At 46.9% G+C, this 13800-nt stretch overlaps 1 protein-coding gene across 1 annotated transcript in view; it reads right to left on the bottom strand.

Moving 5' to 3' along the window:
• CTNNAL1 (catenin alpha like 1) overlaps positions 1–13800 on the bottom strand; it is a 185495-nt gene that overhangs the window by 62012 nt on the left and 109683 nt on the right. The window contains exons 4-7 of the mRNA XM_066579218.1: positions 11831–11950; positions 5349–5438; positions 1720–1890; positions 47–247 (exon numbers count right to left, since the gene is read on the bottom strand). Of these exons, the coding sequence (XP_066435315.1) occupies positions 47–247; positions 1720–1890; positions 5349–5438; positions 11831–11950 (582 nt within the window). The remainder of the gene's footprint in view (positions 1–46; positions 248–1719; positions 1891–5348; positions 5439–11830; positions 11951–13800) is intronic.

Below are 13800 nucleotides of genomic sequence, written 5' to 3'. Positions count from 1 at the left end.
AGTTGTCATAATATAAAAAGAATTACTTTGTTTAAAAAGCTCTTACAGCTTGCATCCACATTGCAACCAGTTGTTCTAGCTCCATCTTGGCTTGGTTGGACAATCCCAGGATGCGTTCCCTATTCTCGTGGCTGGTGTAAGCCGAGTCGGTGAAGTCCTCCGTATGCTCCACGATGACTTCTAACATAGTTGAAAGATTCTCCTTCGAGAGGAAATATAAGTTATCTCGAAGTCCTTCAACTTTACCCTATGAGGGAAAAAGAGACACACTAAAAATACAAGCGAGAGGCTGTCCAAATACAAAAGAGCCCTTTATAATATGAGCTTTACACGTACATTAACCCCTTAGTGACCGGGCCAAATCTTCAAAATCTGACATGTGTCACTTTAACATAGAATAACTCCGTAAAGGTTTTGCATATCCAAGTGATTCTGACATTGTATTTTCGCCACATGTTGTACTTCATTTAGGTGGTAGAAATAGACTGATAGAATTTATGTATATGTATTTAAAAGTGCCAAAATTGGGACTTTTTTTTTTTAAATGATCACTTTCACATTTTCAATTGCAATATCTTAAATATGTGCAGACATACTGTACACATTTTTGATAAGTTATATATTTCCATTTGTTTACTTTATTCTGGATGCACATTTAAAAAAGTTTTGTTTTTTTAACCATTTAGAAGACATACAAATTTAACATTACTTATCAACATTTTGAGGAACACTTTGTTTTCCTGCACCAAGCCAAGATTACAAAAGCTCATAGGTGTCAGAATGACAGATACCCCCACAAATGACCCCATTTTAAATACAACCCTTAATGTATTCACTGAGGGGGGTCAGGAGGATTTTGACCCCACAGTTTTTTTTCAGGAGTTAATGCAATTTAGAGGAGAAAAAATTAAATTGCATATTTTTGCAAATGTGTCATTTTAAAGGCAGTTTTTTTTTCTATAGTGCACATAAAAATGAGGATTTACACCCCAAAATGGATCCCCTTTTTTTTGAATGAATCTAAGCAAAGCAGAATGAAAAAATTGTGATTTTAATTTTTTTGCAAATTTTGTCAATTTAAAAACTTTTTTTTTTGCCCAGCACACATATAAATGAGGACTTTCACCCCAAAATGGATCCCCATTTTTATTCAGTAACATACCAATTGGGCCCCACTCTGCTTACAGGACACATGGCTAGGCCTATAATGGAGGGAACAACTAATGTACTTGTGTATGGGCTGCGAATATATCCGTGACTATATAGCACAATGGACTTTATTTTGATTGCTGCAATCCACTGGATAAGTGTCGATCGCATTGCTGGAGGGGGTCTCCCCACAGCCCCCCAAGACAGCTCCATGTTGTCAACTACCTCCAGTAACCGCCAGCATGGAGCTGTCGCATCCACAGCCCACGTGGCTTTAATCCTCAGGAGATGCATGTTCTTACATCCCTGAGGTTTAAAGCCCAGTTAGCTAGGACGTAAAAAGGCAATGGGGCCGTCACTAAGGGGTTAAGCTGCTCTAAACTAGCGCATTAGATACTGAGAACGGTTACCTGGGCTCTTTTTTTTTTTCTTTAGCCAAGTTAAAATGAAGCCAATGTGATATTCCAGTCATCTGTCCGGCAGCCGGCAATATGTTACACAGGTCAGAGCTTTAATTTACCAATTCAGGATCTGTCAGGAAAAATCATTTGCAAAATGCTATTCTCTCACCTTAAATTCTCTAATTCCGGTGTAGATACTGATTGGTGCCATTTCGGCGTCTCCGCTGGGTCGCGAGTCAGTAACAATTTCAATTACTTGCTCTAATGCCATTCTCATTCTTTGGAAGACTCCTTCTTTATTAAGACGGGCTGACTCACAATCAGGATGTCTTAGACAGGTCTGAGGAGGAAGAGGAACACAACTTACAGGAAACCTCTTAACATTGTCTTATAATGGTGAATCAAAGGCATATCTTCCCATGTAATATATCAAACAAGATGAAACTAGGAAACGTTTTCTGTAGGATTTTCTTTTGTTTTCTAATGTAGTCCGACGTAACGGAGAAGAATGACAGAACTCCCTGAAGGGGTTAAGACTATCAGACATTTTGGGGTTTTTTATCCTCGCATGTGAAGAGCGGTAACTTTATATCTTCGCTGTCTTCTGTAAGAGAAGTTGCATTTCTTTTAATGGGGCCATATAATGTACTGGAACTAGTGGATACATGTATAATTGGGCTGGAATGGAAAAAATACAACAGCGTCGTTTTTGGAGGGTTTTGCTTTTATAAGTCGGTAGGATTCCAATAATACTGTGTTGTTAATGTTCTGTTTTACTATTTCTTTAAGAATTAACCCTTTCCAATCCACTGTCTGACATCTAAAGACATTCTGTTGGAAGATGTCCGGCAGGGTATTCTTACTGTATATTACTGGCCGCTCTGTTGTTGGGGGCCTCTCCAGCATGTCCCATACCACAGTACTGACTCTAGCCAGCAGGTGGCGCCATTGTATAATGGCAGAAAGAGAAAGCTCCCTAGGAAACCCTGAATCAAAAAATTGGATTGTAAAGGGTTAAACCCCATTTTATTTCTGTCACCATATTCTGCGCCACATAACACTTTACCTTTTCATTGATGGGGCTAACATTTGGGAGCCAAATCAATTAGCGATAAGTAGAGGTGGAGAAGGGTTGGTCATGTTTGGAATGCTTATATGGTCACTAACTTATGATTATATGACAGCCAACACGATAAGCAAAAGTGCAATTCATCTTATTTATGTAAAATGCCCCTTTAAAAACCCCTCTGAAGTGCTGGCCAGCAGGTGTCTCCCTTCCTCCTAACTTGCTGTCCACTGCCTGTTGTCATGTGAGGTTATCTTTATCACTAGAGACAGCAAGAAGTGGAGGAGCGGGATAAGTCTTTGAGAACAGAAAGGATGGGGTAGGAGAAGAGAAACAAAGACTCACACAGAAGTGCTTGTAGCCGATCGGGATTGTTTACTGTGCTACAACTAATTGAATCACATCTACACTGCTCAGTACGCTCATCCCTATTATTGTTATAGGTCTGTTTGCGTGCCGCACATTTATGCCGGCTGCACACGGGCGGAAATCCCGCGGGATTTCCGCCGCTCAAAGCCTGCATAGGAGTGTGTTAACAAACGCAATCCTATGCAGACGGCCGCGGTTTGGCCGCGCGAAATCTCACGCGGCAAACAAACCGCGGCATGTCCTATTTTTGTGCGGGGCTCGCAGAGCCTCGCACAGAAACGTCACTCACGCAGCCGGCGGCTCCGGTCTGCGCATGCGCCGGCTGCCCGGCAGCCAGCACATGAAAGAGCCGGGCCGCCGGGCGCGGGTGAGTACGCGCTCGTCTCTGCAAGGGCTCGGGTCGGGTCCCGCGGCGAGAATTCTCGCCGCCGGATCCGACCCGCTCGTCTGCAGGCGGCCTTAGGAAGCAGAATCTACTATGGTCTCCTCTATGCAGCTCAGGGAGAATGGAAAATCATAGATAGATACATACAGCATACAGACGGGAAAATGGTGATAAATGCCTGATACAAGGCAAATAACGGCCAGAGATAATCGTATTCCGTATCTACACATACGTGGCAGTTTACTCTGAAAAATTATCTTAAACGTCAGACACGCTTTAATAATACATAAAAAATAAGGTAAACATAAAGTCAGTCAGTGTCAAGGCCGGTTAGAACAGTCGTGTAACAAAGATGTGTATGCCCTGGGAATGTGAAGAAGGGATATAGTTTAGATATGCTCAATTTTAAACAGAATATATAATGTATCAATGGAATGGACATTTGGACTGTGTTGTTTACATGCAGTCTGCCCCATTTATTGTTTTTCGTTGTAACCCCTTCACCCCATCAACCTACCCTGATCAGGGACATACATGTCTACATAGAACTGTACAACCAAAGAATGAAATAAAGTAACACCCAAATGTGAAACTTAAACCCGAGTAGCCAAACCCTCCATCACAGAGACACAAAAATAACTAGAAAAAAGCGTTCCGGCTCTACTGCGATAAGGTACAAAAGAACAATACATTAGTATTAGCTCTTTTATTACATGTAAGCCATAAACATTAGGGGCAGATTTACCAATATTGTCTAATAGATGGTGCAGACTAGACAGATTTAACCCTTTCCAATCCAATTTCTATCCTGGTTTTCCTAGGGGGCTTACTCTTTTTCTGCCGTTATACAACAGCGCTATCTGCTGGCTAATGCCAGTACTGCATGAGGTGACATGTTGGATAGGCTCTAACAGCTGAGAGGCTGGCAATATACAGTAAGAGAACCCCGACGGACGTCTTCCAACATCGGAGCTGTACAGCCTTAAATCATAATGTCCTCAGAGGTCAGACAGTGGATTGGGAAGGGTTAAGACACCCCAGATTTATCACCGCAACTAATGATGGATGATAAATCTGGTGCATCTTTACACTATCTAGATCAGGGGTCCCCAACTCCAGTCCTCAGGGACCACCAACAGGTCATGTTTTCAGGATATCCTATGGTAAGAACACCTGTGGCAATGTCTGAGGCATCAACAATAATTACATCACCTGTGCAATACTGAGGACATCCTGAAAACATGACCTGTTGGCGGTCCCTGAGGACTGGAGATGGGGAAGACTGCTCTAGACGAACTGTATAGCACCCATATATTGGCTTAGTTTATGCCAAAAGTCTCGCCCATTTTTGGTGCCCAATGTCGCACTTAGGCCACACCCCCTTTTCTATACTTTTAGTTGGATGTGGCAAAACGAGAGTGCCGAAAAGTGTCTAAAACACAATAAATGTGGCGCAAAGAATGTTCAACACTTTTCTGGTGGAATTTGCGTCACAAAACTGTAAAATTTTCAGTGGTGAATAGAGATGAGCGAACGTGCTCGGCCACGCCCCTTTTCTGCCCGAATACCGCGATTTTCGAGTACTTCCGTACTCGGGCGAAAAAATTCGGGGGGCGCCGTGGGTGAGTGGGGGGTTGCAGCGGGGAGTGGGGGGGAGAGGGAGAGGATTCTAGCCATAAATGGTTTGATGTAGACGGACCTTACTTGATCGAATGGTTACCATTTGACAAGCCTAGACCCAACCAGCAATATGCAGATTATATGCGGATGGGTTATGGGTCACCATCATACGGGAGCATGGGGTTACGGTCTATTGTAGACGCCCGTCCATTGACCAGAGAGGTCGGACACGGTACAATCATGTGCACAACCCTCTCTTCTATGTAACACAACGTATGTCTGGTGATAATCACTTCTGTATGTTCTGCAGCATCTCTCTAAGAACAATATATAACAAGCCGCTCTACGGTGATCTCACCTTGGACGCGGTGAGCAGCATCATGGTACACTTCTCCAGCACCGCTCTTGCAGCAGCCATACTCGCTTTTTTCTTTTCGCTCTTCAAGTCCTTGAAAAATCATTTTATTGAGAAGAGGATTCAATTTGGGCTTAGGAATAGTTTAGTAATAAACACAATGGAACTGTTTTTAAAGTCGCAGTGACTGGACAAATAGCTACACACTCTACAAGACCAGTACAATGGGGGGACCTGCCGGCCCCCCTGACATCTGTTATAGTAAGTATTAGCATTATGTCCTATACCTCCTGCTATTCCGGACAAAAGACTATGAATAAACTAACAAGTGGGTGTTACCAGTCTGATACTGGCCAATCAGAGCCTGACATTGAGTATGGAGACACACACTCTATTGACAAGTGAAATGATACTACTCCATTGTCAATGTATTCGGACATTTCCAAAAACAGGTCGAGCCCCTGGGGGGTGCATTCACAAGGGGCGGGCACATCACTCCAGGAAGATGAAGGGCCCCCGCTGCCAAAACTCCAGGGGGTGGAAGGGGTTAATTTCAGCTGGCACAAACTGGTTATCTGCTGAACCAGGCAGTTCCCCAGTGAGTCAGTCAGTCGGTGTACTGCACAGACTAGATGGTTTCACTTATTATCAGTGCAGTTTGAGTCTAGAATGCATGGAGGCCCTGCAATGACATCGCAGTCACATGACCATCAGGGGTCCTTCACCATGTAGATGAACGGCAGTCTGCAGAGGTAAGAGCTATAGAGCTCTCCCTCCACCTCCATCATCACATGCAAGTCTGCCAGGAGAGGTAAGCAGACAATGCCAGTGAAGGAGGGATGATTAGGAGTTAAGCTACTGCTGCCAGTGGACAACGTGTGGGAAAGAAGGGGTTAAAGTGCTGCTGCCGATGAGGAATGGGTGGTGTAAAACGCTGCCGTCTTAGAGCTACACTGTCATGTTTGGTACAACTGGAAGGATAATCTGTGCTGTACCGGCGGGATTCCTCCGGCGCTTGAGGCAACACATTAACGGGGTATTCCCAGCTTTGGGTTTTCAAAGCCAAAATGAGGCTTTGAAACCGTTACTAGTGGGGTACCACAGGGGGCAGTACTGGAGGGGTCACTGTTACTAGTGGAGTACCACAGGGGGCAGTACTGGAGGGGTCACCATTACTAGTGGGGTACCACAGGGGGCAGTACTGGAGGGGTCACCATTACTAGTGGGGTACCACAGGGGGCAGTACTGGAGTGGTCAACATTACTAGTGGGGTACCACAGGGGGCAGTACTGGAGGGTCACCGTTCCTAGTGGAGTACCACAGGGGGCAGTACTGGAGTGGTCACCATTACTAGTGGGGTACCACAGGGGGCAGTACTGGAGGGGTCACCATTACTAGTGGGGTACCACAGGGGGCAGTACTGGAGGGGTCACCATTACTAGTGGGGTACCACAGGGGGCAATAGTGAAGGGGTCACAGTTACTAGTGGAGGGGTCAGCGTTACTAGTGGAGTACCACAAGGGGCAGTACTGGAGGGGTCACTGTTACTAGTGGAGTACCACAGGGGGCAGTGGTGGAGGGGGTCACCGTTACTCGTGTGGTACCACAAGGGGCAGTAGTGGAGGGGGTCACCGTTACTAGTGTGGTACCACAGGGGGCAGTACTGGAGGGGGTCACCGTTACTAGTGTGGTACCACAGGGGGCAGTACTGGAGGGGGTCACCGTTACTAGTGTGGTACCACAGGGGGCAGTAGTGAAGAGGGTCACCGTTACTAGTGGGTACCACAGGGGGCAGTATTTGAGGGGTCACCGTTACTAGTGGAGTACCACAGGGGGCAGTACTGGAGGGGTCACCGTTACTGGTTGAGTACCACAGGGGGCAGTACTGGAGGGGTCACCGTTACTGGTTGAGTATCACAGGGGGCAGTACTGGAGGGGTCACTGTTACTAGTGGAGTACAATAGGGAGCAGTAGTGGAGGGGGTCACCGTTACTAGTGGAGTACCACAGGTGGCAGTAGTGGAGGGGGTCACCGTTACTAGCGTGGTACCACAGGGGGCAGTAGTGCAGGGGGTCACCGTTATTAGTGTGGTTCCACAGGGGGCAGTAATGGAGGGGGTCACCGTTACTAGTGTGGTACCACAGGGGGAGGTAGTGGAGGGGTCACCGTTACTAGTGGAGTACCACAGGGTGCAGTACTGGAGGGGTCACCGTTACTGGTTGAGTACCATAGGGGGCAGTACTGGAGGGGTCACTGTTACTAGTGGAGTACCACAGGGGGCAGTAGTGGAGGGGGTCACCGTTACTAGTGTGGTACCACAGGGGGCAGTAGTGGAGGGGTCACCATTACTAGTGGGGTACCACAGGGGGCAGTACTGGAGGGGTCACCATTACTAGTGGGGTACCACAGGGGGCAATAGTGAAGGGGTCACAGTTACTAGTGGAGGGGTCAGCGTTACTAGTGGAGTACCACAGGGGGCAGTACTGGAGGGGTCACTGTTACTAGTGGAGTACCACAGGGGGCAGTGGTGGAGGGGGTCACCGTTACTCGTGTGGTACCACAAGGGGCAGTAGTGGAGGGGGTCACCGTTACTAGTGTGGTACCACAGGGGGCAGTACTGGAGGGGGTCACCGTTACTAGTGTGGTACCACAGGGGGCAGTACTGGAGGGGGTCACCGTTACTAGTGTGGTACCACAGGGGGCAGTAGTGAAGAGGGTCACCGTTACTAGTGGGTACCACAGGGGGCAGTATTTGAGGGGTCACCGTTACTAGTGGAGTACCACAGGGGGCAGTACTGGAGGGGTCACCGTTACTGGTTGAGTACCACAGGGGGCAGTACTGGAGGGGTCACCGTTACTGGTTGAGTATCACAGGGGGCAGTACTGGAGGGGTCACCGTTACTGGTTGAGTATCACAGGGGGCAGTACTGGAGGGGTCACTGTTACTAGTGGAGTACAATAGGGAGCAGTAGTGGAGGGGGTCACCGTTACTAGTGGAGTACCACAGGTGGCAGTAGTGGAGGGGGTCACCGTTACTAGCGTGGTACCACAGGGGGCAGTAGTGCAGGGGGTCACCGTTATTAGTGTGGTTCCACAGGGGGCAGTAATGGAGGGGGTCACCGTTACTAGTGTGGTACCACAGGGGGAGGTAGTGGAGGGGTCACCGTTACTAGTGGAGTACCACAGGGTGCAGTACTGGAGGGGTCACCGTTACTGGTTGAGTACCATAGGGGGCAGTACTGGAGGGGTCACTGTTACTAGTGGAGTACCACAGGGGGCAGTAGTGGAGGGGGTCACCGTTACTAGTGTGGTACCACAGGGGGCAGTAGTGGAGGGGGTCACCGTTACTAGTGTGGTACCACAGGGGGAGGTAGTGGAGGGGTCACCGTTACTAGTGGAGTACCACAGGGTGCAGTACTGGAGAGGTCACCGTTACTGGTTGAGTACCACAGGGGGCAGTACTGGAGGGGGTCACTGTTACTAGTGGAGTACCACAGGGGGCAGTACTGGAGGGGTCATTGTTACTAGTGGAGTACCACAGGGGGCAGTAGTGGAGGGGGTCACCGTTACTAGTGTGGTACCACATGGGGCAGTAGTGGAGGGGTCACCTTTACTAGTGTGGTACCACAGGGGGCAGTACTGGAGGGGTTACCATTACTAGTGTGGTACCACAGGGGGTAGTACTGGAGGGGTCACCGCTACTAGTGGAGTACCACAGGGGGCAGTACTGGAGGGGTCACCATTACTAGTGTGGTACCACAGGAGACGGTACTGGAGGGGTCACCGTTACTAGTGTGGTACCACAGGGGTTGGTTTTGGGCCCTATTCTCTATAATATATTTAGTAATGACCTGGCAGAGGGATTGTGCAGTAAAATAGCAATATTTGCAGAAGATATAAAACTATACAAAGTAAAACAGGAGAGGATGCAAGCAGATTGCGAGAGGATCTGGATACGCTAGGGGGGGGCAGAAAAGAGGCAAATTAGGGTTTAACACAGATACATGTAAGGTTCTGCACATGGGCAGGAAATACATATCACCATTACACACTAAATGGGAAACACTGGGGAACACCGACATGGCAAAGGACTTGGGGGTTTAACTAACTGTAAGCTTAACTGGAGCGACCAGTGTCAGGCAGCTGCTGCCAAGGCAAATAGGATCATGGGGAACATCCAAAGAGGTCTGGGGGGCACATGATGAGAATGTTGTTCTTCCTCTTTAAAAGTCACTGATCAAATCACACATGGAATATTGTGGACAGTTTTGGGCACCGGCACTCAAGAAGGACATATCAGAGCTTGAGTAGGTACAAAGGCGGGCAACTAAAGTAATAAATGGAATGGGCGGACTACAATACCCAGAGAGGTAATCAAAACTGGGATTATTTCGTTTAGAAAAAAAGACGGCTGAGGGGCGACCTAATAACTATGTATAATATATAAGGGTTGCCCCCTTATATACTATACATAGTTACAGAATACAGAGATCTCTCCCATCATCTATTATACCCAGGACTGTAACAAGGGGGCAGTCTAATAACTATGTATAGATATATCAGGAGTCAGTACAGAGATCTCTCCCATCATCTATTATACCCAGTACTGTGACTGTAACAAGGGGGCGCTCTAATAACTATGTATAAATATATCAGGGGACAGTACAGAGATCTCTCCCATTATCTATTATACCCAGGACTGTAATAAGGGGGCGCTCTAATAACTATGTATAGATATATCAGGGGTCAGTACAGAGATCTCTCCCATCATCTATTAATACCCAGGACTGTAACAAGAGGGCGCTCTAATAACTATGTATAGATATATCAGGGGTCAGTACAGAGATCTCTCCCATTATCTATTATACCCAGGACTGTAATAAGGGGGCGCTCTAATAACTATGTATAGATATATCAGGGGTCAGTACAGAGATCTCTCCCATTATCTATTTATACCCAGAAATGTAACAAGGGGGCACTCTAATAACTATGTACAGCTATATCAGGGGACAATACTGAGATCTCTCCCATCATCTATTATACCCTGGACTGTTACAAGGGGGCGCTCTAATAACTATGTATAGATATATCAGTGGTCAGTACAGAGATCTCTCCCATCATCTATTATACCCAGGAGTGTAACAAGGGTGCGCCCTCTACATCTAGAAGAAAGAATGCAATGTCTGCTGCAGAGTGTGGAAAAGCTTCCGCCGGAGATGCAGAGACTCTGCTGAGATGAACGCTGCTTAGCCAATCCAAAAATCCCACCTTCACAACACGATCGCTGTTGATTGGTTCTTAGAGCGATGCTCAGCCAATCACTGTCATTGCATTATTTCATCGAACACTGCATTGATTGGCTGGCAGCTGTTGAGAACCAATCAGAGCCAGCACTTCCTAGAGGTGGGATTTATGAATCCGGGAACCAGGAAGCAATCTCCTGCCAGCGGCTAAGGACTGCAAGCAAGCGCAGCGGAGCTCTGGAGACCAGTGGGTGGACACAGACCACAGCTGCTAAGTATAATACGACATCCCTTGAAAATAAGACCTGGTGCTTCTTTTGGGGTAAGAATGTATATAAGACAGGGTCTTATTTTCAGGGAAACACGGTAGGAGCAGTGTAGGACGTACATATTTTATTGCGGTGTGAGTTTTTGGGTGATTCATTTGAAACCACAATCTGGACATCGGTAACTGTCGGAATAGTGGAGTCCACAAATAGCTAAAATTAGGCGAAGAGGGCAAATGCTGCTCTTCTCATGACGATTCTAAAGGAAAAAAAGCTCCACATATGTGATAAACAAGTAACATCAAAGCTCTATCTACCACATAGCCTGAGAAATAGCCATCTGTAACAAGGATGTAGCTCATATCTCCTTGGCTACTAAAGTGCCAGTATTCTGCAAGGAGGTAGCTCATGAGTCCTTGGCAGGGAGAGGGAAATCGAAAACAATGGTAGCAAGAAGTAATGGTAATGCTACAATGCAATCGGTAAACTTTTAGAGCTTTTGGTTACAAGGAAAGAAAATACTAGAAATTTGCCCATTTTTAAAGGGTTATCCAGCCTGCCCCAAAATGTTTTAAACCTCCCCATGGTGGTGAACTAAACAAAACGGCCATCCCTCACCGAGCCCGTTCTCCTCTCCCTGCGGCAGAGCTGATGTCGCCAGCACCAAGGACTGAGTGCTGCAGCCAATCATTGGCTCACTATGGTCGGTGATTCGCTACAACGGCTACATGTGCCGTCAGGCTGACATTGCTGCGGCAGCAGTCAGTAGCAAGCAGTGGAGCACCAGGCTCCAGCGGGATGGGGAAAGTGAATGGGACGTTTTTCCCCATTTTTTCCATCAGCCTGAGCAGGTTTTAAAAAAAATGAGAGTCTGGATGACCCTTTAAATGTAATTAATATATTTGTGTGAAATCCTAACATTATCTGATGGCCTTTAAACGGACCGTCCCATCAAGCGTATACCATGTGAACATACATTTTGTCGGTCTCCGGTCAGGTGAGCGAACTCCACCATTTCATTCCCAAACTGACTGAATATCTGGACAAATTCTTGAAAGCTGCTCACTTTCTCAAGATGTTCCATGGTTGCAAGAACCTGCAAGAAAACAGAATTATCCGCATTTTATACCAAAAGAGTCTACATTCTGCTAACAAAAGTTTAATAAAGTAATTTTATTATCACTAAGATCCTGAATCATAACTTAAAGGGGTTGTCCCGCGCCGAAACGGGTTTTTTTTTTTTTTCAACCCCCCCCCCCCCCCCCCGTTCGGCGCGAGACAACCCCGATGCAGGGACGTACAGAAAGCTCACCGGAGCGCTTACCTTAATCCCCGCGCTCCGGTGACTTCTATACTTACCTGTGAAGATGGCCGCCGGGATCCTCTGCCTCCGTGGACCGCAGCTCTTCTGTGCGGTCCATTGCCGATTCCAGCCTCCTGATTGGCTGGAATCGGCACGTGACGGGGCGGAGCTACACGGAGCCCCATAGAGAACAGGAGAAGACCTGGACTGCGCAAGCGCGGCTAATTTGGCCATCGGAGGGCGAAAATTAGTCGGCACCATGGAGACGAGGACGCTAGCAACGGAGCAGGTAAGTAAAAAACTTTTTATAACTTCTGTATGGCTCATAATTAATGCACAATGTACATTACAAAGTGCATTATTATAGCCATGTAGAAGTGTATAGACCCACTTGCTGCCTCGGGACAACCCCTTTAATAAACGCTAACCGACTCAGACTGAACACCCCTGTAATACGAACCTCACATGCTCGCCTACAGGACTTCACCAGAGCAGCACCCATCCTCTGGAATGCTCTACCCCAAGGCATCCGGAGAATTCCAGATGCACGAAATTTCAGACGTGCCTTAAAAACGCACCTCTTCAGGGAAGCATACCAAATCCCCTGACCTAGTCCCCCACCCCTCCCTATGGCTCCCCACACCTACCACCCTGCCTATCACATACGACCTCTACCCCTGCACCTCCTTACCACCCCACCCCGTTTGCTTTCTAATAACTGATTTCCACATGAAATCCCCTACTGCCTGTGTTCCCCCATGCTTCGCTCCCCCCCCCCTTGCACCTTCTGTACCACCCCCGCCCACATTGTTTCAAACTAATTGTACCTCACTAATTGTTGTAATGTTTGCATTTCTCCCGTGCCTGAAAGCGCTGCGGAATAAGCTGGTGCTATACAAATAAGGATTATTATTAATAAACGGTGAATTATACTAAAGCACCAGGGGTCCCCCGGCTAAGGACTTAGATGCTGTGGTCAACATGGACCATGACATCCTTGTAGTGGGGTTTGAGCAACATTTCCTGGAGACCATATTTAGTCGATGTATCAGCATTCCTGTATTCTTATCAGTATAAGTAACGTAAGCCACACATCGCACCACGCCGACAGCATTAGGGCCCTTGTACGCAAAACAATCGTCACTCGAAAAAAATCTGTCAAAAGAGCGAAAATGAGCGCTAGTCATTCAGTGTAAATTCGGACAATGGTCAAACGATGAATAAATACTTCACATTTCTTTCATCCTTCATTTTTTGCAGCGCATAAAAATCACTGTAGACTCGTTCACAGATCGGTCAGTATTTCTAATCCACTTATACAGCGAATGTGAACGACTGAATGATTTCAGGGAGTTGTCCACTGTGATTGAACACTATACCTTCCTTTGTTCTGTTTTGCACAATAAATAAAGCTGGGTTGCACACTGGGTTAGCCCTGGCAGGAAGGGCACAGTGGAGACTTCACATAGTTGATGTCTCTTGTTCTTTCACGGTTGATAATCGTTAATTTGAACACACAGAGCTCAAATCCCGGTAACATTATTGTCAATTCTACATTTAAAGGAGTATTCCAACACAGACATGAATCTGAAACCGTCCCGAAGACTCCAGAGACACTTCTAGCAAAAGGTTCTGCTCGGGTC

Source organism: Eleutherodactylus coqui, chromosome 9 (assembly GCF_035609145.1).
Source record: "Eleutherodactylus coqui strain aEleCoq1 chromosome 9, aEleCoq1.hap1, whole genome shotgun sequence".
In the NCBI taxonomy this organism is placed as follows: Eukaryota; Metazoa; Chordata; class Amphibia; order Anura; family Eleutherodactylidae; genus Eleutherodactylus; species Eleutherodactylus coqui.
This window is presented reverse-complemented; position numbering and strand designations above follow the sequence as displayed.